The sequence below is a fragment of the Megachile rotundata genome, chromosome 2 (assembly GCF_050947335.1).
Source record: "Megachile rotundata isolate GNS110a chromosome 2, iyMegRotu1, whole genome shotgun sequence".
Lineage (NCBI taxonomy): Eukaryota > Metazoa > Arthropoda > Insecta > Hymenoptera > Megachilidae > Megachile > Megachile rotundata.
Genome location: NC_134984.1, coordinates 14,787,958 through 14,813,499, shown reverse-complemented (window position 1 = coordinate 14,813,499; position 25,542 = coordinate 14,787,958). Strand labels below are relative to the sequence as shown.

The 25,542-nt window shown below is 33.8% G+C and overlaps 1 protein-coding gene and 2 long non-coding RNA genes across 9 annotated transcripts; 2 read left to right on the top strand and 1 right to left on the bottom strand.

The window, feature by feature from the left end:
* The first annotated feature begins 52 nt into the window (after positions 1-52).
* On the top strand, positions 53-2,336 carry LOC143266661 (uncharacterized). The gene is made up of 2 exons (XR_013041625.1): positions 53-144; positions 802-2,336. It is a non-coding gene; the product is annotated as an uncharacterized LOC143266661 (long non-coding RNA).
* Positions 1,931-25,291, bottom strand: Rpn13 (regulatory particle non-ATPase 13). Of its 4 annotated transcripts, none has more exons than XM_012280065.2 (5): positions 25,202-25,291; positions 5,052-5,168; positions 4,398-4,740; positions 4,197-4,339; positions 1,931-2,434 (listed from the first exon to the last, which is right to left on the bottom strand). In XM_012280065.2, the coding sequence occupies exons 1-5, from the start codon at positions 25,274-25,276 to the stop codon at positions 2,039-2,041; spliced, it is 1,074 nt and encodes a 357-aa protein (XP_012135455.1). In that variant the 5' UTR covers positions 25,277-25,291; the 3' UTR covers positions 1,931-2,038. The 4 variants fall into 4 exon arrangements, with proteins under 4 accessions (XP_012135455.1, XP_012135454.1, XP_003701030.1 ...); XM_012280064.2 differs by lacking the exon at positions 25,202-25,291 and adding an exon at positions 5,289-5,611 and having other exon boundaries at positions 4,197-4,234; XM_003700982.3 differs by lacking the exon at positions 25,202-25,291 and adding an exon at positions 5,289-5,610.
* LOC105661858 (uncharacterized) lies at positions 6,194-19,042 on the top strand. Of its 4 annotated transcripts, none has more exons than XR_013041622.1 (8): positions 6,194-6,439; positions 6,495-6,780; positions 7,399-7,594; positions 8,213-8,410; positions 9,099-9,257; positions 9,351-9,506; positions 9,608-9,769; positions 16,468-19,042. It is a non-coding gene; the product is annotated as an uncharacterized LOC105661858 (long non-coding RNA). The 4 variants fall into 4 exon arrangements; XR_001095121.2 differs by lacking the exon at positions 16,468-19,042 and adding an exon at positions 14,169-14,510; XR_013041620.1 differs by lacking the exon at positions 16,468-19,042 and adding an exon at positions 14,125-14,510.
* Positions 25,292-25,542: the final 251 nt, after the last annotated feature.

Here is a 25,542-nt window from a genome sequence, read left to right as displayed (position 1 = left end):
AACATGCCGAATGTACCCCGAGTGTGCAAGTATGTGAGTGCATTCGCATACACTCTACCCCACCTCACACACAGCAGCGCTATCGCACAATAATATTATCATGATACCCGCGCTTGTTTCACGATGACACCGCTCCGACATATGGTACGTTTAACTGCGAAAGAATTTAATACACTTTCACGAATAACATCTAGAGAAGAAAGTATGTTTTACACAAATTTACCGGGCGTCTTTTAGCAATATTCACTAAACTAGCGAACAACATCCGCAAAAAAGACCCCACTACTTGTTCGATTCCACGGTCACTGCGCATGCTCGCATGACCAGGATTGTAGCAAGTAAACAAAATGAGGTAGCATCGTCTCACGGACTTGTTTACAAACAACGATATACATAGAATAGTATTTAAATTTCCTCCGTTGTGTATAGTTTACTTATATTCGAAATATGTACAGTGTGTACATGAATGGTAGGATATGAATGGTTAATTCATTGTTTTCCTTGCTTTCAATGCGACAGAAATATTTTCTATGATTAAAATAATCGAAATTAACCTATGATAACAAATGTAGAATTTTGCACAAATATATAAAAATTGATCATCCTTATGCTAGTTACGCGTTAATTTTCATTACTTTTGATATTATTATCGTATAATTACACTTTCGGATGAAAATAATGTACATAACATGACTTTTTGTATATTCAAGGAAGTTTATGTATTTTGTAATTTATAAAAGACAAGTAATTTGTGAATTAATTTGCAATAATTAATTTTAATTGATGATTTTTGATTTTGAGCCGATCCTGAATGATGTCATAATCGACAGACCAATGAGACACTCTGCGAATTAAGTATGCAACGTCTGACAACGCATTTTGTGTATCCTTTATCAATCCTTACATATAAAAATATAGTTTTGTCAGTGTACAATATTATAACAATGAATCGTATGAAGCATCTCGAAAATAGTTTAAAGGAACATCAAATTTACATATTCTAATCAATTTATTTTATACAATTTGCAAAGAATTTAATTCAATGACCAGTCTAATATTCTATATTGATTATCAGTGTTATCCAATAACACGTTTATGCGTTGTAAACAACGCAGTTCTATTGGTCGGTTATATGCTTGCTGTCAAATTCATGACAAAAAATAGACACTGTAACTGTACATGATTTTTAAATTAACACACACTACGGGTTAAAATAAAATACTTAAAAGAAAGATTAACAAAGTAACATTCTATGTTGATTTCGTTGAAATACAGTTATAATGTAGGACTGAATTAAGTATTTGTTGCAGAAAATATATTCGTATATTGGACTTCTATATTTTCAAATGTCAATATATTTTTTTATTTTTAATATTACATATGTATTTTTGCAAGTATTTTGAAGGAAATAAATAATTTTTATGAAATTTGTATGTTTGTTATTATTTTTTCAACGAGAGAATGGCTATCCACTCGTTCTTCGACGAATTTTGGTTCGTTCTGCGCATCTTAACTGTAATTAGTTCAAACACACTCCGTAACTAAGAGTAACACGCATGCGCTTTTACGATATTTTTAATACCGAGCGTGTATATTCAGCCACATAAATTTTCAAATCTATGTTTTAATATACTTTGAATACGATGTCCGTATCCAAAGTATTAGTGTTGAATTTGAAAATATATAAATAATCAGATGAGGTAAAAAATATTGTACCAATCCTTGTTATAACAAATACAATAAATTTATATAACACAAATAATACGTAACGTTTTCACTTAAATATACTTTCAATTACAATTTCTTTGATTGTGAATAACTGGAGCATTTTAATGTATACATTTAAAAACATATATATGATGTTTAAAAAAGATATGTATTTACAATCGAAAGGATGATTTTAAATATTTATGTATTATAATAGAGTACGTTATTGCTTATAGAATTATTTATTGTACACGAACAAGTATAATGTAATACATGTTATATGCTTCCTAAATAAAAATATAAATGAAATCAGGCTTGTTAAATTTTAGTTTTAATCTAAAGCCATCCCTTCATCATCATCATCTTTCTTATCAGGGCTACGTGCTGGTGAATCTTGTTTAGTCTTTTTTTCCTCCTGTCCTTGCTGCGTTTGTTCTTGGCCAGTCTTAGCTTCAGACTCGAGTGCACTGACGAATTCTTCAATGTTTCCACTGGATGCGGCATTGACAGCATCTGGTCCCAAACCAAACTGACGGATGACAGGTCCCGCTTGGCCTGACTGCAAAGCAGACCAGAACATTGATAGCGCCTGGGAGAACTGGGGAGACAATAGCGTTGTACACAGGTGGTCCCCTGGTGGTAAGTGCGGGCTCATTGCTCGCTCCAAGCTTTCCGTTGCTGAGATCGCCGCAGGGATGGCATTGGTCAGCTCAGTTGCTACGCCCCTCTGCCGGACAATAAGCTGTGCTGTAGGTGGCCGAAAACAACAAACAATCCCAGAGAAACTTCCCCAACTGCTCAGCAGAGCGAGAATCTCCGACAGCCAGGAAAAGTTCATGTGGAAAACAGTATTAAATAATGAAAAAACCATGCCCTTGTCCTCTGATTTTGTTATATTATTTTCCCTATATTTTGTGTTTTAGTTACTGTCGATACCACTGTCTCTATGAAACAATAAAAATTAACACGATGTTACAATGCTACAATTCCAAGCTCAAAACAATTGTTATGCACGCATACACATTACTGATTTCATCTTTCAGCTATATGTTTATGACATTTTAAAAGAAATCATAGCACAACACGAAAGCAATAATGTAAAAGCTTTGCTACTGAAAAAAATCATATAAAACAAATTTTAATGAATTCCTTTTTCCATTTCCTATTTTATTTGAACAACTATGAGATGGTCATTAAGTATAACTTTTTTTAACAAAAGAACATTTTTTTCTAATAATCAAATAAATATGGTAACAAAAATATATTAATTACCATTTCTTGCATGTCATAAACAATCATATCACAGATATTTGAATTAACAACTCAAACTTTTATAATCATAATACATAGCATAAGAAAGATCTTCAGTGTTAAGGACAAATATATATGATTAACAAAAAATAATTTCTTACAAACAGTATAGTTTTAATTGTTATAAATATTATGTATTCAGTATAAATTGATATGTACATTTATCTATATGTTAATTTTTATATAAAATACCTTCTGATATTTGGTGTTGTAGTTTATAAAATATTGTATTAAAATATAGAGTTTTCAAATAAACAAAAGAAAAACAAACTATGAATGAAATTGTTTTGCTGAGCTTAAATGGTTTGCAATATTTTTAAAGCATCAACTGGCTGTCGTTTCAAGTACATTATCAAGAATATCATTTTATTCCTGATAATGATAACAGCTATGAGGAAAGATATAATTAGTCAACAAGAAATTATATACCATATGTCCAGATATATATATAACTTTTCCCCCTTTTCTTACTGTATTGCTGCTATTTATATAATTTACTCCAATATTACACCATCTCAATTTTGGTTAACATAATCAGGTGTGTTTTTTATTAAGACAATGAAGTACAAACTATAAAAGATTTGTATTGTTGCTACTGCTAATAGTAAATTTATAGGTACAAATATGAAGGTAAATTGAATATGAATGATAAAAAGAAGAAACTTGTGTAAAGATAACATATTACATTACTGCTTTCTATCAAAAACAAATTATATGGTTAATTAAATTGAAAATACATTGAAAGCAAATTTCATCCAGTTTAGTTACTTTGTTACTTCAATTTTAAATTTTGCATAAAGCTTAAGCTTGCAGGCATATACTATTTTAAATGATTCTGAAAACACAGTAAGCTTTTACCTAAATTATAAACAAAGCATTTATATATAATATTGTAGATAATCTGAAAAATAATTTTTTGCGGGTAATTCATTTTAGAAAGAAGACTAAAGGCATATCTCATAACTTGTCATTCACATTAAGTAACATGTATTTTATTTATGAGATATTACCTTGTATCTTATAGGTATTACCTTTAATTTTACATATGTATAAATATAAAATATTGCTGCAATAATCTTTAAATTAAAAAGCTGTTTAATAATAATATTGCTATTAAATAGTTGAAAACTTAAACGCATTAATACATACTAAAAATCATTTCACAAAAAAGACATTACCTGAACACCAGATTCTGATCCCGTTGGTGTTGGAATTCCTGATAAAAAATTTTGAAGTTTACTAAGTAGTACTTTATTTCTGGTAGTTGTTGTTGCTCCAGATGTTGATGGAGCAGTTGTTCGTGTTGATGATTTACTATCACCTAAATAAGAGTGTATATATGCAATGAATGTACATGTACCTTATTAAAAATGTCTTACCATTAGGTTTTGGTGTATCACTAGTAGATGATGGTGAAGATGTAACTTGTGCTGACATTGGAGCATTTGTAGTAACTTGAGATGATGTAGTTATTATAGAAGCTCTAGTATTTAATACACTTTGATGTCTGTTCATTGTACCCAACAAACTGCCTAATCCATCAATTGGTCCTACACCACCAAACAGCTGCATTAATTGCTGTTGCGACATATTACTTAATAAATTTTGTAAATCCCCTTCTGGGTTTGTACTGCCACTCCTTTGAGAAGCAGGAGTTGGTGGATTATTAAGAACTTCATTAATTTTTCTACAATATTCTTCATCTTTGTCTGTTTTAAGATCCTGTAAAAAAATAAAATATTTATTGAAATAAAAAAAAGTATATTAGAATGAAGTAAAGGAAATAATATATTTTACAATATTTCAATAATGGGAAATTAACTTGTAAGTATAATTTATATGCAAGGTATTTTGCATACAATATGAAGAAACTATGAATGTTTATGTAATTATAATATATTGAATTCTGCAAAGCATAAATCATATAATTTATATACTGTGGATTTCTATACTTTGTATATATTGATGTACCATAACTAAATAAACATCCACAATCTAACTGTCAACAACAGTGATATTCAAATTTATCTTACCTGGAGCCAAAAGAAAAACTTTTTGTTTGATGACTTGAATCGTAAAAGATATACTCTTCCAGTTTCACATTGAGGAACACGTTTAAATTCACAATCATCAGGAAAAATAATTAAATCCTGCAAGAAAGTAAAAAAATGTTAACAAAAATCTTGACTGTAAATTTAGAAGAAGTACATGTAATATATATCCTGAGATATAAAATTTTTTATTTTCGTAATATAGCAAAACATTCGTACATCTTCAACGTTCCCAGTTGTACGATCTTTCCAACACAAATGCATTAAAGAATCGTTAGATTGATAAACGTAAAGTTGGCCTTTGCGTTGGTCTGGATAAACTATATTTCTTTTCATGGTCATTTTTCCTGCTTTAAATTCGACCAAATTTTTCGTACTACTACGGGAATCAGTATTTCCGAATAAACCTCCTCCTGACATGTTTAATTTTTTAAATAACCGGTTTGTTTTGATAAATATATTTAATCTTAATACACGGGTTAATTCACGTTACACGACGCGTTGATGACACTGCACTTTAAAATGGCGTGTTACGAGATTGGAAATCTAATGTTCAATTTCGAAATATCTACACCACGTAGCGGCGAAAGCAGGAAATACATGTTTTGTGAACGATAGTGATTTTACCGACAGAACACGAACAGTCATGAATTACACAGATGTAATGTAAGCTTCCGTACGTAAAGAAGATTGTAGAGGGAAGAGCTTTTCACTACCAGCTTCAATTTTGGAAAACCTAATATGTAAGTTTTCAAACTTTTGAATTTTCTCAACTTTTAACTTTCTAAATTTGCATATTCTTAAATTCGCAAATTCTCAAATACAAATACTTAAATATCTACATTTCTAAAGTTCCAAATTATCACACTTCTGAACTTCTTATTCTTCATATCCCAATATTTCAAAATTTATTTTCAACGTAACAAATTTCCAAATTATCAAATATTCAAATCTCCTGATTTTCTAATTTTCAAATCCAAAAGTTTTCAAATTTTCAAAGATTTATATTTGAAAATTTTTGAATCTCTAAATCTGATAATTTGATTTAGTTCAAACAGACTAGTATACAGATATATGTACGCCTATTATTAAATTTTCTATACAATTATACTTTTATAGATCAAAATGTCACTACGTCCATTTACCGTGCCAGATACGCGGCACCTGTTTCCCAAGTATCAATTGCTCAGGCAATTAACACGTTTAATAAAAGAATTAATACGTAAACGATATTTATTTCGTAAGATATCTGATGTGCTGTCGTTTTTCCAAAAAGGAGACTTTGTTGAAAAATCGAAATGTACCCGTAACAGGATAACAGATAAGTTAGGAAGTTGTATTGTACGTGATCCCAAAGGAATCATGTCAAGGTAACTATATATGTACACATTTCCTTTTTGGAAAATCAACCTTTCGCTTCAAAAGATAGGAGGACAAACAAATCCATCGGGGATGGTTGTATACTTCGTTTTCCATGACCTGGGTCAATCTGGAAATACGAGGAACAAGGTTTTTGTTGGACGAGAAAATTCCGATACCGGGAGAACGAATTTCCCTCACTATTAGGAGGCCATGTTCTAGCGGAAGCTGAAAATCCGGGAGAGCTTTGCCCGTGGGATACTCTCGATTCAATGAGATCCTGCTAAATCCCGATCAGAAATCAGTACTATGGATAAATATACAGGCGCAATTCTATAGTGAAAATAAATCGGTAAGTAAAATGAAGTTGTCGTTATTGCAGTGAGTGATTGTGTGTGGAATCTTATTGTTATAATTACATATTAAACTTTTAATATTTATTGAAAAGGTAAAGCGAATTATGAATATACAATACATTGATATCACATCATGTCAAGTTACATGTTTCGTAGGATATCACGTGAGATCATGATTAAGATAATGTATATGGAGGTTAACATTTGCAACAATTAAGTAATTGTTAATAAACAATTGTGAAATCTTTAGCAGTGAAACAATTAACGTGCACATGTGTATATATAGTGAAATATAAACTTATATAAAACACGCGATTGCAAAATTTTTAAAAGACAAATTTATGTACATATAGTGTACATACGAATGACAATAATAGATTATAAATTCTAACCTAAAATACGTTATACATTAATGAATAATGAACGTTTATAAACGTTGTGGTATGGTTAGAATTGTGTTTAATAACTACTTTGAAATTTGTACATATTTTATTCATTTTAATAAATATTTAAAGCTGACATTTAAATCAAAACCGATACAAAAATTGAATGACCTATTTTTTTCCCAGATAAGTGAAATATGGGTCAATTTGACAACTTCTCTATTTTTACAGATTTCTTCGATATTACGAAGTGCAATTTACTGATTGTAATTTATATAATGCAAGTTTCTATTATTCTCTTTTTTGAATAGAAAAAATAGGGCAAAGTGTATAAATAGGAGAATTGCCCTAAAGAAGTTGACAGCATCGTTTCTGAGGCCCTGGTAAAGAAACTCTCCTCCACTCCTCCAAGCTGGTATTTTCCACGGTAATTCTATCGTAATTTCGATCTTTTCCACTGGTTCTATTTCAACCAGCAGCTTTCCCTCGGGAAAACCTATCTACGTGATTTTCTGTTTTCCTGATTTCCGCGGAACCAAAGAATCTTTCTCTGTGCATTGATTATGCAATTCCTTGTGTACGTGTTTTCAATCACTAATAACGTACTTTTGAGGAAACTTCCGATTGAACGTCCATTTTTTACACGTTCTTTGCAAGTTCAAATCCAATCAGATTTTTTATCAATATTTTATGCACTCACAAGCTGCTAGTCAGAAAATAAACAAATATTTTATTTTATAATATTTTAAAAACTTTATAATCAAATTTACTATTTATTGACATTTGACAAAATGTGTGACTTTTATGGTATATTTTTTTGTATGTCATGTATTTGTAAGAGTGTAACAAGGAGTTAAAAATTGTTTAATCGTGAACACATTATTAAAGTGCATAATTTTGTTATGAGAAAAAAATTAAGTTCCATTTAAACATTGAAAAACATCTTCAAGATTTTAGAACCTGTAAAATTGTAAAATAATAAAACGAAGAGTCTTTGAAGATTAAATCCAAGCGTTTTTATCGACAAAATTTTATTTTTTTACAGTACTCATTGCATTCGATGAACGATCAGATATCTGAGGTGGCAGCTGCATCAGTAGGTAGAAAAAGTGTCAATTCGTCCGAAAATCCAGGACTAGCGTACCAGGCGGTCAGGACGTTTCAAAGTGCCTCTATAACAAGGTGACCGGAATTCTGATTCCCTTGGGATTCTCCCGGGAATGGAATAGCCGCGACAAGCAAGGTGATACCGAAACGCGCGCTCGTTTCACAGGGTAACAAGCTCGATGGAGGTTCCCTGTGAATGGCAGCATCCTTTTTACCTCTATTTCTGACTGATTTATTGAATATCAATAAGAACATGACAATGCACAACTTTTGGGAGGCCTCTATAAAAATATTCGCTTGGCATATATTAGTAGATATTATGGTATATATTATAATTAACTTGTTTTTCTTTTAAATAAAACAATATTCTTTGCATTAAGTGTAACCTCAAAAACGTAGAATTTAAATTTACACTTTTTTTGCACAGTCGTGTAATATTATGTGTTAGATTAAATCATCAATCTTATAAATATTTTAAAAAGGAGAGCTATGGTAAACAAATATAATGTAATGTATTTATGTATGTATTACATAATACATTAATCATGTATTTTATCAACTCTTAACCTTAACTACATTGTGTTGTTAGAAATGTGGTATAGAGGACGTTCGTTATGTTGGCTATTAAAGTACATCTAATATAATACTTGAGAATTATTACGTATTATGACTACTTTGTACGATCTTCTTCCCTTACAAAATTGTTGTGTACTTATTAAAAATAACAAAAATACTAATTACAAAAATTATTCTACTATGTAAAATAAATATGATAAATATAATCTTACTTTTTTAAAGATATTAATTTGGTATATCCTTCAAAGGGAGAAGCGAATTTCCTCGTGTTCAAAGGAAGAAAAGGAATAGGCGGTAAGTTATCAGGAGTTCAGGCTAGCTGAAGGTATCCTAAGGAAACCGAGTGGAAGAGGGTGGCTTTCGCTCAACCGCAAGGGTTGCTGTTCGATAAAAGGGTGGTTATTTAGGTCTGGTTGATACTAGAATTACCAACTCCGTGAAATCTCCGTTTTTACATTTGTTGCTTTAAAATTACTAACATTGCCTATATATTTTTTCAGAAATCCAAAGACACAGAAAATTATACATCCCCCAATTTTCAGTCAATAGCGTTAACTCTACGATGTCAGAATGCGGAAAAAGGAATAAATGGTTTATACGGAAAAGAATAATATAGTATCGATCGCACGGGAAATTTAAAAGAAGATATACTTCACGTATGTACAACATTCAAATTGTCAATCTTGAAAGAAATATTTAGCTAGACAATTTTTAAGCAAACCATTTCGTATCCACAAAACCGAATTCATTTTTCCAGGAATTTAATATCACGATATTGGAAGGGATTGATGCTCGGTCCTTGATGTAGGTCGATACCTGGAACCTGGAAGTTTCGACGGTGCAATCGACACGGTTCGATGAAGTTACGAGGGCATAACGTTACGTATAGAACGTAAACGTAAAGCGAGAAGTGTAGCACGTAAGTCGTAAACGCTGGTAGTTGGTAGAACGGCATCCAATACGGATACAATCGCACCTAGATGTACAATGTACGTACACCGTCGCGTTTCTGAAACGTATAAAGTTTCAGCAACGTCAAGTGGTAGTAGAATGATAGAATGTGTACAGCCGAGGAAGGATATTCGAGTTTTACGCTCGAAGCGGTAGAAGTTAAAGAGCGTTTCATACGAAAGGACCCTCTGGGTTTCATCGGAAAAGCTCCGCCGCGATTCACGCAGAAACGATAAAACGGAAATGAGTTTGTAACTCGGAATGAATCGGGAATTATAGTAGGTTGAAATTTTTCTTTCGAAAGTAGCTGATTTTGTGAAATATTCCTTGAAAAATTTTATGCGAGTCAATAAGCGACGTTTTGTATTCGCCTGCAATTTTTATTAAGATAAAGTTTTTTATTTTAAGACGTTATAATTTTATGACGCATTATAAGTCTTTAGGTTTTTATTGATTTTACGAAAAGGAAATATGAAAGCATGAAAAGATGAAAATATATAAATACAAATTTAGAAACGTTTTTAGAATAGTTGTACGTCTAGCTAATTTGTATCCGTATTTTTCTGAAAATGTACTCTCGTAATTAAAGTCCTAATTTTTGGAATATAACAACATGTACCAAACAACTACGTGGATTTTCAGTGTAAGCCATTGTACGTATTTTCGCAGTCGAAATACGCCTCAGGGATCTCGAGCTATTGTTCCTTCTGGCCGTTCCTGAATTCCTTTTTTACTCCTCGAATTTTGCACCCTTCTCGTGCTTTCTTTCCTCTTGCACGCTTGTTTCTTCACTTTGTTTCTATCATTGCTATTTTGCTTCTCTACGGATCCATCTTTCGTCTTTTGTACCTCTTTCATCTTCTTCCATCCTTTGTTTACTTTTACTACGAAGCCATCTTCTTCATTGTTCGTTTCTAAAACCATCCGCTACTTGCACTGTTTTGTTCCTACACGACTGTGTACAGTAAACGCGTTCTTACTGGGGTCCTTTTTGTTTTCCGAGAGTTTTTTATTATATGTACTGCAGCATTTTTCCATTTTTTAAAGTAAAAGGGAACAAATTTTATGTCAAACTTTTTCTGAATTTTAACAGACAAAATGAATTTTAAAAGTGCAGGTTCATTTAAAATATTTAGAGAACAGTTCTATTTTTTATAGGCATAAGAGTGTATCAGAAAAATGTAGCAAAGTTGAAATGCTTTTAATGAAAAATGTTATTTACGTCATAATGTGCACAATGACTTAACTGCAGCATATGTACTTTCATATCATTTCAACGGTTTATATCCATATAATAAATAATTTCACTAAAGTACCTTGCAGTGGATAATATAAGACTACGATGTAGTGAATGACGTACATTATACATGAATTATTACCATGTAGTAAATAATATAAATACATGAATTTACTACGTCGTAGTGAATAGAATACACGAATTAATCAGGCAGTAAATAAGTGCACGAAATAACCATGTAGTAAATAATATAAGTACACGAATGTAATAAGTAATTTAAGAAGAATGAATCCGAAAGTACGAAGTTGTCGAAAAGATATCATAATCCTCGAGAATGTCCACCACCGCCCCGTGCAGAGGCCATAGAACTGTGGTTCAAGGAGACGCTCTTAAAAGGTCAAAAGTTCGTTCCCTTTGCGTGCACCCTGCGTGACATCTTCGAGGGTTGCAGGGTACTGCTGTCGCCTGGCAACGCCAGTTGTTCGACCAGAGGACGAAGAAAAAGGAAAGAGAGAGACGAAAAAAAAGGAGCGAATAGCCGATCTTGCCTCTTGCATACTTTCCCTCTTTCCTTCTTCGTCGTCTCTCTACGTTTGCTTCGTTCGTTCGCTTTTTCCACCGGTAGCTTTATTTCCACGCACCACTCGACTCATCGCCAAGTGCTAGGCGCCACCTTAATTGGACCGAGCAATCGTCGAGTTTCCCTTCTTCCTTTGAGGGCCGCCAGCCTTGTGTCCCGAAAAACCATCCCCCTGCTTTCAAACACCCTTATGTTTCCTCCACGGAAGGCCCTTCTTCCCTCTTTTAGCTTCGCTACATCTTTTTCAACATTCTGAAATACTTCACAGAGGGAATCTTAATATCCTCCATCGTTTGTGCCAATCCCTTGATATTTCAGCTGCAGTTTATCGATGGCGTCGTTCTACGTTGCGGAAGAACGTTAAAATATCCTTACGGGAAATACTTTTCAAGATCGAGTTAATTTTAGAAAGATGACGTACGATGCGGTAGTAAAAGATTGGTACAGAATCTAAAGGTTAGGTTTCTAGGTCTTTAGCTCGTTGTTAGGAGTTTTATGCCTTTGAACTTTGTGAATTTAGCGATTTCAAAATGTGGAGTTTCAAAACTGAGTTTGGGACTTTGAGAATTTAGGACTTAAAGAATTCAAGAATTTTGAGTTCTTGAATTTTGCAAGTTTGGGACTTTGAGAGTTTTGAGCCTATTGTCTTACTCGTAGCTTCGCCTAGTCGATTATGTCTAGATAAACAAATTCTTGCTAAAATGATAGGTTCGGAAATTCAACCGTGTTAAAACTTCTGCAATATATCTAAAGCACGCTCCTGTAAACTTCCGGTCGAAAGTTTACATTTAAACCTAACTTAACCTCTCCCTACTGGAACTAGGTCACAGTTGCCGTTCGCTGTACTCAAGGGTATACACAAGTACAAACTTGTGTATAGGGGGATCCTTTTGCCCGTTACACTACCTGTTGTGTAGACCTCCTTTACACATACGGATCCTATGGGGCGTAGGATATCGGAACGCACCCTCGTCAAGTTTCCCATATGCATGCTTATACACACGTTCCACGAACAGTCGTTTTTCTTATGGGTGTTCGTTGCACAGAGAGTATTCTCTGAATTCAATAAAATGGTGGAAGGTAGAATGTAGTCTCGTAAACGGGTAATCTGCTATTCAGGTCATAAGCTAGCACGGGTCAAACCAGGACGCCCGTTTTCTCGGTATCTATAACGGATTCTCTTCTCCTGCCCTAGGATTCCACGAAATATTGTGGGTAGAATGAAACGAAATAAACTTGGGCATTTTATGAACGAACTGTAACGTGGTAGGTGCTATTGGGCTAGGTATTTAGGTATTTGTATGTAGGTATTATTCAGCTAGGTAGTTTGGGTATTTGTAACGCATATTTAGGTATTAACTAATTATTGTGGCAAATTACTGTGGCAGTGCTAGGGAATTTTGGGACTTCACGAGGTTCGGACTTAGGGAGTATGGATAATTTTCAAGTTTGGTACTTTGGGAATTTGGGACTTAGGAATTTGGAAAATTTTCAAGTTTGGTACTTTGGGAATTTGGGACATAGAAATATGGACAATTTCCAAGTTTGGTATTTCAGGAATTTAGGACTTAAGAATTTGTACATCGACTTTATACATAAAAATAAAGGTTTACATCTCTGTATTCGCATAACGATGCGTGAACCATAATACGTATGACGTCGGATGAAATTTCAAATGAACCGAAAGGAATTTAAATGAAAATAGTAAATAGCCCGTTTCAACCCTCTATTCCCTTTCTGTCCTCTCAATTTTCCATTTCCTCTCGGTTGCAGCCCCCGATCTCTTTCTTCCCTCGTTGTCGGTTCAACCAATCCACGTTCCTGCATCGTGCACATAAACTCTGCACCGGATCAATGCACCTCGCGAACCCACTTCCGTTTCATGGACGGATATATATAGGTGGGCACGTGCAACAATACAGGTACATAAACTGCATGTGTGACTTGTTTCATCGTTCCAGCATCGCGTGGAATAATGATTAATCATTAATAATACTGACGTTATTAAGCATTAACGATACCGAGCATCGTTAAACATTTACCATACCATTTGTACAAAGATGTACAGGAAATTCGTAATTATTTCATGTTTTAGTTAATATAGACAGTTTTTGATTTACATATTACTTTTTCTTATGTTTCATAATTAGTTCAAATTAGCTCAAAGAGTTCACAATTGAATCTATTTGTATTTTTAAATAATTAACATATACGATATACATTCAATAATTCATCAAAACCCTCACAAATTAAAAAAAATTTGCTAAGTACACCCTGGTGCTTCCGAACTAATAACTCCCCGAAATCCGAAGTTAAGCGTATATCGACCCACGAACGCAGATATTTATGACGGTAATTAACGTCGTCTAAATTTCGTGCATCTGGCAGTGTCTTTAAATAAAATTATGATCGACGCGAGGGTATCATCAGAACACGATTGTTATTCTTCCTGCGGCAAAGATGTGTTGGATAAAGATAGCGCGGTTACAACACCGCTTCGCCGTAGATACTCACCTTTCACGGCTGATTTTTGTCTGGACCCACAATCAGGGCAGCAAGATGGTAGACATCTGCCGCCCATCTGCCAGTAACTTTCCGGGGAATCCTGATGGACAACGGGGCCACCCCTCTAGATCCTCCCACCGACAAATGCTGCGCAAGGTGTGCTACCCGAAATCACTGGCAACCCTGCTTCCTTCGGCCATGCGATCCGAATCGATCGATACGGACTTCAAATAAATTGCGGATGTTCGTTAATTTGGAGTTGGAAGTTTTATGGAGACGAACGATTAATATATGTACTATGTTATTTGGGGGTTGGTTATGTTTATTGATGGTCTTTATACGTTCAGTATGTTGTAATATTTATGTAATGTGAGGATTTGAAAAATTTGGAATTTGATGATTTAATCCTTTGCGCTCGAGAGGTGACTCTCACTCACCATTTTATTTAATACAATAATTTGAAATAAACATTTTTAACTGACTCTATAATATGACATGTGTGATGTATAAACACAGTGAAACAAATAATAGTGGAAATTATTAGTAGAGAAATAATAACCTCAAAAGAATTCATTTAACTTTTTAACTAATTTTTAAAGTTGCTGTTTGCAAACAGTCAAATCACCTTCGAGTGCAAAAGGTTAATTTGGTTGTTTGGAAAAATGACAAAAAATCTCCCTAAAATTCTAAAATGACAAAAAGTACTCTATTTTCACCCCAACGCTATTCAACGGTATCTCTAGTTTAATTAATACCAGAATCGAAAACTATACCCAAATTTGAATCCGTGAATATTGATAAACCGAATATAGACGAGGATAGAAATATAGCAAGCATCGTCGATTTGGACAGTGACCCAGAATGTGAAATCAGTGGAACGCACAAGCGTGCAAAATTATACGGGAAATCGGTAGTGTTTAGAGCGGAATATATGTAAATTAAGTGGAGCGTGGTTTAATGAGATACTACACGCGGACGATCTTTTAACGTCATTACGCGCATTGTCGTTTGGCTCGTGGCAATGTAATAATAAGCACCGTCTGTTGCGATATGAGTCTAAAAATATGGGAGAGTCCCTCTCTATCTGTCCGTTGTGGTATTTGTGCCGGACGCCTTGATGTCGCCAACCACTCATGCGAATAGCGCATTCATCAAAACGTCCTTCGCACTATGGATTTCAGAAAGGTGTTAAATAAATGCGATTTGTCGTCACGCTGAAGATTTCGATTATTTCACGTACTGTGAAGGATGAAAGGTACTTTACTACAGCTACTTGTAAGAAAATTGACAAAGTGTCTTCCATGAAAAATTGTTGGATGATGGGATGATATAGGTAAACAAGATTGAATTTTTATTTGATCTTTTTCTTTATGAACAGTTGCAAAATTACAAGTATTGTTTGAAAAATATCTTGGAGATTCGATGTCTTAGTTACAGTAAAATAGCAATGAATTGTTTAAGAATGAACATTTAATAACAATAAGTTATTCCTTAATTTTACTACGATTTTCAGTACAATTCAATTTGTACTGAATGTATATGGTATAGTTTGCAAAATGAAAAAATATTTGACAAATACTATCCTGTAATTATCAATAAATATTTGCACAAAAGTTCGCAAAGTGAAGTTAACTTTCGAAAATTACCTTACCATACTATTAGTAATAGTCCCAGATTTTCATCATAAAAATTAATATCGGACAAAATAATTCCGGATGATTAATATTTAAGAAGAGCGATTAAAGGTATTTAAAATTCCGCAGGTCGCATTGTGACGCAGCGGCATGTTCTTAATAATTTACATGCGTACACGGTACTTGTCACCCTCCAATCAAGGCAAAAGATCTAGCGAGGGGTTCTATCAAGCGATATGCTCGGTGCACGAAGTTCAGTGCACCGTTTCCACCCCTATAACAGGTGCGCGCAATTACCCTTAGTTGTGCGTGCTGCACTCAGGGGGGTTGAAATGACGATGTTGTATCTCAAACGCGTTCGTCAACGGCTGCAATGTTCGACGGAGTGCGTGCACATCGTTGACAGGCATCGTTTAGAAAATTCCTCGTTTGCCGGTGTATAGAGAGCCTGGTAACATCGGACCAGGTTCTTTATGCACTCGCATGCATCATCTTCTGAAGATTTTTTACGGAAAGGTTGTATCACCACCGAAGACAATATATTATATCGGCGATGGTGCGCACGATGTGACAAAAGAAATTTCTCTCACTTTCTTCGCTTCTTCACGCGTTACTTTATTCGCTGTCGTTATTCTCCGCATTTTGATCAAACTTTATGCGAATTTTATTTTATTTTTCGTATTATCATGTATTTCGTATTTTTATTGTAGGTTTTAGAAAGTATCCTGTGGTTTAAGCATGCACGTGGAGTTAAATCATGGTTTATTAATGTCTGAAGAAATTATACGGAACATCTGCATTTAATATAAAATGGCGAGAGCAGGAATGGAGACATACAAGTTTGGTATTATTGACATGAAGACAATAGAAGATTTGCGGAATATCGAAGCTTTTGATGACGATTGCTGGCTAAGGTATACTGAAGACAAAGTGGTAGCTTGTCAAGTTTTTGCAATTACTGAATGAAGAATTTGATAAAATAGAAAATTACATATAATTAGAAAATTGTTGGTGTGAAGACAATGGAAAATCTGATGACAGTTGCTAAGGTTAATATACTGAAGACAAAATGATTGGTTGTCAAGCCAACTAAATGAAGAATTGAACAAAATAGAAAGTGATATAGTCCACGTCGTTGGAACAAACCATGAATCAATCAATTTACAGTTCGGCATTGTCCATTAGTAATAATTTTAATTCACAAGCTGGCCAGTTACGTTTTTACGAAGCAGCAATCAAGAAGATTAAACAGGCGAAACGAGAGCTGCACGCTTGACCGAAATGCAAATTCGGTCGCATCAAATTAAATTGATCATCGTGAAGGCGCCAGTCGCGCAAATCCAGCCGCGAAAATGTCAATCGAAAATGTTTGTAACGTTTCAAACACGATTAAACCTGCAATGCATGAAACTGGAGGATCGCTATTACTTTCGATACGGTAGTAACGTACACATTAAGAAATTGCTTCGGTTATTTTTAGTTCATAATTCATACGATTTCATGCGATGATACGGAAACAGGTTTTGAGAAAAACTTCTTGATTTTGCGTTTATTTTTATAAATGTTTGCGGGGGTAATATATTTGCAAGAACAATGTGCTTTCTCAGATATAACATATATGTGTAATATACATAGTATTATATATTTATAAATATATATAATATGAATACTTACAAGAATAATATATATAACATATTGCATATCAGAAAGATAATTCATATACATATGTATACATATACATATACACATACACATATACATATGTATACATATACATATACACATACACATATACATATGTATACATATACATATACACATACACATATACATATGCATTATAATATGCATGATAGAGTCAAAATTGATCTCACATATGTACAACAATATACATACGTCAATACCACTTTATTATAAATTTTATTCTTACATATTTGTCAATACACATTTTTGTTAAATTATATTAAGCTTGCAAAACAATAATAAAATGTAAAGACTGGAACCAAAGAAATAGAGCGAAACAATGATAAGAAAATTCAACACCTGCAAAATAAGCACAAAAGTTAAAAATAAAAAGAAGAGAAAACAAAATAAAAAGCTACATAAATTGCAACGAGCCGTAAAAATAAAAAAGTACAGAAAATGCAGGAGAAGCAAAAGTTTTTTCAACTAAAGAAAAGCTGCATCTAAACAAAAAAAGTTTTAGATCGAGTTCATTGATCGGAATCATTGAGATACGGAATCGAAAAGGTATCAATTTCCCGTCGGATAATTGCCGGTTGGACGTTTTCTCCGCTACAATTCCGGTTCATTATAAATCGATCAATTACCTTGGTCGAGCCGCGGCTCGACGAATTCTCCGGATGCCGTTCTCCTGTATGCCAGATCCCGCGTCTGTCATCGACTAGTTCACGAACGTTCGAGGCTTCGTATGTGTGCGAGAAGGAATAGTGTGCCAGACGAGCGGCGCCACGAGGAATCCCCACGTATACCTGAACCGAACCCAGACCAAGTGACCGCTTGCGTAATATCCCGACGAACGACCGTCGACGCAGTCTGTACTATTTCCGTGGCGTCCCGCTTGCGACTCGACACTTAACTCGGCCTCCAACCAACCGACCGATTCAACGAGAACACGATGACGAAATATCCTGCTCTTGCTAGATTTCCTTCGTTTTCGAATGCTTCTCACAAATTCAATTTCCGATTTCTCATTCGTTCATTCACTTATTGCTACGGATTTTTAGGATGTTCGTTCGGTAGGGAGAGTTATTTGGATTTCGAGATTGCTTGCTTGTAATTGGAATAGTTTGTAAAAATTGCAGTTTCTTAATTTGGGAATTAGTGAAGCAGTTTCGTTATTTAAATCATGAAATTTCAAAACTTCAAAAGATCCAAATTTCCGAACAGTAAAAATTCTATTACATATGTGGAAAGATACAAGTGTAGGGATGTGTGGGTATTGGTGTTGGGTCTTTTCTCTGAAGGTATAGCGTTGAAGTAATAATACTCGACTGTCTCTTCGCTCCTATATTGATCAAATGAATTGTACTGACCTTATTTGTTGGGAAGTCTTTAATGCCTCTTTGTATTATTACATACTTGGCATTTTTGTGCCAGCAGCACATGGTCATAGATCTTTGGAAGAGTACACATGTGTTTATATGTATAACACGAACACTCATGTGTAATGTAGGGTTTCTTTAAATAAGAAATGAATATACATGTTTTAATCAAATTTCCAAATGTATAAAAGTTGAAGTACACAAGTAGTCAAAACCTTAATTATTCAAATTTACAATTTTTTTCAAATTCACAGAAGTCCTCTCTCTATATTTTTAAGTTCCCAAATTTACTAATTTTACAACTTCATACGTCAATAACTTATTTATACATTTATTTGCAATTACATCTTACATCTCGATATCTCTCCTCAAAACTTAGAATCACTTTAGCCGCCAAACATTCAAATACTCACTCGAAGGATGGAGGCGCTATTTCAATTAGCGCGGCAAATTTAAATACTTACAAAAAAGATACAGTTTTATCGAACATATATTATTATCATAAATATTTGATTTTGTGAAATAAATAATTGTTTCAATAATAGAGTACTTTCGGATTATAAAAGTTAACAGTATAACACTTAAAATATTTCTTCTGTTAATTTATTGTGTTACATTTAAAAAAATGTATGATCTTTAATTATTTTTGTTCTCGCATCAATGAAACGGTTTCATTGAGGTAGAATTAAGTAAATAACTTAAAACATTGTTCCAAAACATTATCATTACTTTAACTTGTCACACAAATATGTATATTTATTTAGTGCAGTGATTCAAGCCGAAGCTTTAAATAGAAGCGTGCATTCTGTTGGTGAGAATACATTTTTCACGTTAAGCTAAGTGAATTTTTGGCTTGATTTAAGGTGTCCCAGAATATCTCAAATCACGTAATGCGTTCAGAATTTTCACCTCTTAATATTTTCTGTTTTAAAATACAATAAATAACACAAAATCTGTACCAATTAAATATTATCTATATGCTTGATAAAAACTTGAACGTCGGGCAGAAGTTTCACAAATCTTCCACTTAAATAATCATCACAAAATTATTATTCCCATAGTACTTAACTTCATTAATATTTTTTATACTAGTTTACAAACTAGTTTTAATTAGTACATTAAATCAAAATTAATTTATATATTTGTTCTTATATGTACATTTTTAAGATTGCAGCAATACTTGTTTGTGTTTTTGATTCATCATAGTTGCTAAAGTTAATATATTCGGATAAAATTACTCTTAATAAACATTACTAACTTATGTTATTTGGTGTAGTATGCTAAACATACCTTTTCCACATACCTTTTACAAAACATATACAGGGTGTGGCTAACTCGATCGCCTTGAATAACTTTTAAGTTATGCATTATATAATGTATTATTTCTTACAAAAATTACATACTATTGTAATTACATTACTAAATTACAAAAGTACGACCAATTTTTTAACATAATACTACTGATATAGAAACATGCAGCTATCAGTAACAAAGATATTTGATCTTTTAATTTATACTACTTAATCTATAATTGGTATGGCGACCATTTTGTCGCGTAGAAATTAAGATGGCCACCATTTTGTCACGTAGAAACTAAGATGGCGACCATAGGACGCAAAAGAAATCTTCAAATGTCACATTAACAAATTCAGTACCTACTGTAACTTCAAGTTACACTAAACATTTCATTAACCATTGAATAAACAGAATTGTTATTATTCATCTTGACATAAATAAATTTGTTAGTACTTTATTTTCAAGAATTTTTAAATTCAATTTGTTCACGAACGAAACTGCTACATTTCTTATACTCCAATATTATGCTATATTTTCCATATATTTTAACAAAAAAAATAACTATGTTTCAGGTTGGATATGAAGAAACACCCAGTATAACAATGAAGGGTTATAGTTGCAGAATAACTGAGACGCAACATGTCCATAATCAGAGTAATTAAATCACAGAAACGGTTCTACATGGAAACAGTCTGAATTCAACAGGTGGATATAGCATGAGTCGATGTCATGATGTCTTATTACTACTTGCACGTAACAGCTCAGCAAAGCGGCGGCTCTGATACGAACTGAGGTAAGCCAAACTGACCTAACTCGATGGCAACCTGTTGCAACTGTCGTGTTCGATGGCAGCTGACAACGACAGGATTCGCGAAATGACTATTTCATGTTGCGACAAAGTAATGAATAAGTGCTTAGACGCCCTCAAGACTTTTTAGCCATATCCCTTTATTTAAGTTTCAATTTTAAACCCCGTTATATTGATCGTGAGAGGAATTTTCAAAATTCGAAATTTGGAAATTCAGAAATTATTGGGTTGGGAATTTAGAATTTTTTCATTTCAAGTTTGCAAATTTGTAAACTTACAAATTATACATTATCAAATTTATTTGCAGTTTGTCAAATTTATGATTTACAATTTTGTGAAGTCATAAATTCTCAAAGTTAGAAATCCTTACAATGATAAATGCTCAAACTTAAAAACTCTTAAAATCACCCATTCTCAAATTTACAAATTCAGACACTTTCAAAATTACAAATCTTCAAATTCATCTATTTGCTACTTGTCGAATCTTCAAATTCCGAGATCGTCGAACTAACAACTTCCCATAGAAATCTGCAAAGCAGCAGAAGTAGTTAAAAATGCTCGAACTCGCAATAAAACGAGAGTCAGCACTCGGCCAATTTCTAATTACGTGAAAGATCCAAGAAAATGTCAAGACGGTAAAAGCCATAGGTTCAACAAGGGGTGTCGCGTGAAAAGATACTTTAATAAGAAAGAGGAGAGGAAGGCGAAACAACGAAGTCGGGAGTAGACTTTTGGAAGAAGAGACGATGTTCCTGGAACTCTCAGCATCCTGGTACACTCGAAGCTCGGCTTCATGGTTCAGCTAACTTTCTGCCAGCTCTTATTACGGGTCTGACGCTTTATCGGTCTCGTAGCTGCTTTACCTCGAATCTTCGGCTTCTCTTCCTCCTTCACCTCGAACCCTCGGCTCTTCTTCCTCCTTTACCTTATTCCTCTTACCTTTCGATCCTTTCAAGCCTTCTCAAACGTTCTTTTTTCTACTATTTTCTTCGTCTTTCTCTGTGATCGTGCACGTTGTATTGCAACATCACTTTCATCTTGAAAATTTTACATTTAGCTTTTTTATTTGAAAGAGGTAAATTATGTTAGTTGAAATTGAGATTATAAGAGGTATTTTTTTTTAGAGGGTCAAATTCTAAATTCCACAAACTGCAAATTCCCTAGATTCCAAATTTGTGAAATTGCAAATTTTCCAGATTCCAAATTCCTCAAATTCCAAATTCCCCAAATTCTAAATTCCCCAAATTCCAAATTCCCTAGATTCCAATTTCCCAAAATTCCAAATTCCCTAGATTCCAAGACTCCCAAATTCCAAATTCCCCAAATTCCAAATCTTACAAATTCCAAATTCCCTAGATTCCAAATCTCCCAAATTCCATATTCCCTAGTTTCCAAATTCCCCAAATTCCAAATTTCGCAAATTCGAAATTCCCTAGATTCCAAATCTTCCAAATTCTATATTTCCTAGATTCCAAATTCCCCAAATTCCAAATCTCCCAAATTCCAAATTCCCCAAATTCCAAATTCCCCAAATTCCAAATTCCCCAAATTCCAAATTCCTCAAACTCCAATTTCCCCAAACTCCAAATTCCCCAAATTCCAAATTTCGCAAATCACAGATTCCCTAAATTCCCCAAACTCCAAATTTCCCAAATTCCAGATTCCCCAAATTCCAAATTCCCCAGATTCCAAATTCCTCAATTTCCCTATTTTCCCCAATTTTCCCAATATCCACATTTCTCAAATTCCAAATTCCCCAGATTCTAAATTTCCAAATTTGTAAATTCTCGAAATCCCCTTTCCAAATCTCAAAATTTCCCTATTCGCAAATCCTCGAATTAAATCCAATAACTCTCCTCCAATTCACACTAATGATATTTTAACCACGTTACCGATATCTCATTATCATAATATCCATTTAATAAGGTATCTATAAGATATCGATAATCGATAATCACATCTCTTCTGCAAGTTAAACTGTCTATACCGAGAAACCTCATAAAGAATAATTTGAGATATCTGTTACCGTCATTCATAGTTAAACGGATTTTCCTCGTAGAGGTTAGGGATTTTGCAGCGGCTTGGCACGAAATAAAAAAGAAAAGTACGACGAAGTGACTAACTGACGCGTATAGTGGATTTCCCAAGTTCTCGTAGCATCCACTAATTGCCTATTTCAATCTTTCCCCATGTGTGTCTGGTCGGTGCACAAGGCCTTTTGTTGCCCATGCAGCTAAAACTGGTGAATTTTGGCGGCCTTCCAAATCGCGATTCCGCACACGCATCGCTCCGAAATCCTATCCTCGGCGTCTATTTTAATCGACCTACGGAGTTATCGATTAATCATTACCCTTCGACATCGCGAAAGCGAGCGAACCAGAAAGAGAACGATTAAAATCCTTATCGATGGTCGTTCGCTTTATGATCGATTTAATAAACCGAATTGTTCCCTCAATGAATTTTGCTTCGAGGCTGGAATCTCCCTCTCTGCTATATTCTTCTTTCTTCTTGGCTTCGAGTATACTTGGCAGACGTCCGACTTCTATAAAGGAATCTTGATTCGCAAAAGTGAGCAGCAACGGGATACCGAACGATGATTAATAAAAATGGAACTGCGGGGTAAAATGCACGACTGTGATTGCGTGCCAATCATTTTTCGATCCAGACATTCATCTGCCTTTTATGGACATTTATTATTAAATACAGTTATTTCTTTCATTTCTTCAATGCGGTTTATTTCTCCAGTAATATGTGGACAATGAGATGAGGGTGGATTTTCAATTTCCAATTATATTAAAAAAAGGAAAAAACAAAAGGTAATTTTTCTTTGAACGATTCAGAATCCTCTGGAAAATCTCCCCCCATGATTCCTGTGTGAGAGTCAACATATCGATCATGAGTCACGTATAATTGAATCTAATTATGCGAACTTTTGTTTTCATCATTTTTATGCAAGATGAAGTCAGCTCCAAAGTTGTAGTGCCACGTGTTATGAAACACTCCATATAAATGTGCACGAGGATGGATATCGCTGACGGTTTCAACTTAAACCGTTCAGTCGTTTCTGCGAAACGAAACGGCTAACCGAGTGCGCAAACTGCTGCGACGCACTAACGATTGCACGTTTGTCATTCTGCCAGAAATTCGTCGTCCTTCGTTGCACCAAATATTGCGCGTACATTTCCGGCGAGCTTGCGCGAAAGTAAATCGAGCCGGAAGTGAACGATCGTGCCAAATTAAGGTGCAAACGGACCTTTATAAAATAATGACGTCAGTGTATTTAAAAAAAAGATTATGCAGAAGGTACAGCTCATCGGTTTTAATTGTCTTGACGATATAAAGATCGTCGTCCTGAGTAGTTTCATATGTGTATGTTACGGGCAAAGTAAAATCTCATTTTAGAATACGAAAGTACAATTTGCAACCTAAAAGTATTATTAACATATTTATGCACTTCTACTGATTAGTTATATTTTTAGATTTGTTATATTTGATTAGTTATATTTGTCTATGAATTTAGTTTGAATTGTTTAAGTTTCGTTTTTGAGAAAAAGTAGTAGACTCACTTTATGCTGAAATTGGTTAATTTTTTAAAAGAAAGGTTATTTTAAATTGTTGAAGTATGTAAAGATTGCTATAAATTTAATATTTAATTGCTTGAGTTAGAAATTTTTGATAAAGTTTAAGTATTTATCTACGAAAAATGAAATAGGCTTTCGGAGTACAGTACGGGGTGTGTAGACTCACTGCGCATGCGCTGTATATACCACGCGCATGCGCGTTAGATACTTCTTTGCGAGAAGGCATTTCAATTACTTTCTTTCGACAAATAACTTAAATTTTATCAATATTTAAAACTTTAACAATGGAATAATCTATAAAAATGAATGTTTCTTTAAAAGCATGCAACAAATTACAAAGTAGCGTTAATAAATAATAATTTCTAAGTCTCTAAACTCCAATATTTCAAATTATTGAAATCAAAATCCCCAAAATTACCAATTCTCCAAAACCCATCATTCAAAAATCAAATACTGAAAATTCTAAAGATCCAAAGACGCAAAATTCTGAAAATTTCATCGTATAAAAACGTAAAACTCAGAAAGTATTGAATGAACAAAATATGAGACAAGTACATTAAAATTTACATTTCAATCATCCATATTGAACAGTAAAATTATTGCGCAGCATAAAAATAGTGATCTAATGGGCGTGGTGAACGTGAACAATTGCAACGGAATGTGAAAGATGCGAGATTACGAAAGTTATACTTACCGGTTCGTGATGTATCTCTTCCTGGAAATTCCTTGCAATGCGTTTGAAGTTGTCATCACTAAAGTCACTGATCATTTGCAGTCTGCAGAAAGTATACAGTATATCGCTATTTGAAGGGGAATATGTGTTCGTTGTGTACATTGTTCAGATTAAACAAGATGGACGTGAAGACAGGAATTATGCATTAACCCATTGTTACACGATGTTTTCAATTAAAAAAGTATGCATTTTTTAATTCTCATGAATAGCGAGAAGCCTATTAGCTTCGCGTAGCACAGACAGATTATAAATTCTCGTTACATTGCCACGGATTCTCATTGTATTATTCGCAGTCACAAAAA

Bases quoted from the DNA above. Each gene is read 5' to 3' on its own strand.
- Rpn13 (XM_003700982.3), bottom strand. From the start codon at position 5,489: ATGTCAGGAGGAGGTTTATTCGGAAATACTGATTCCCGTAGTAGTACG. The intron at 4,741-5,051 runs GTAAGATAAATT...ATTTTTTTACAG, and splicing joins AGTTTTTCTTTTGGCTCCAG to GATCTTAAAACAGACAAAGA. The intron at 2,435-4,196 runs GTAATGTCTTTT...ATTGTCCGGCAG, and splicing joins GATCAGAATCTGGTGTTCAG to AGGGGCGTAGCAACTGAGCT.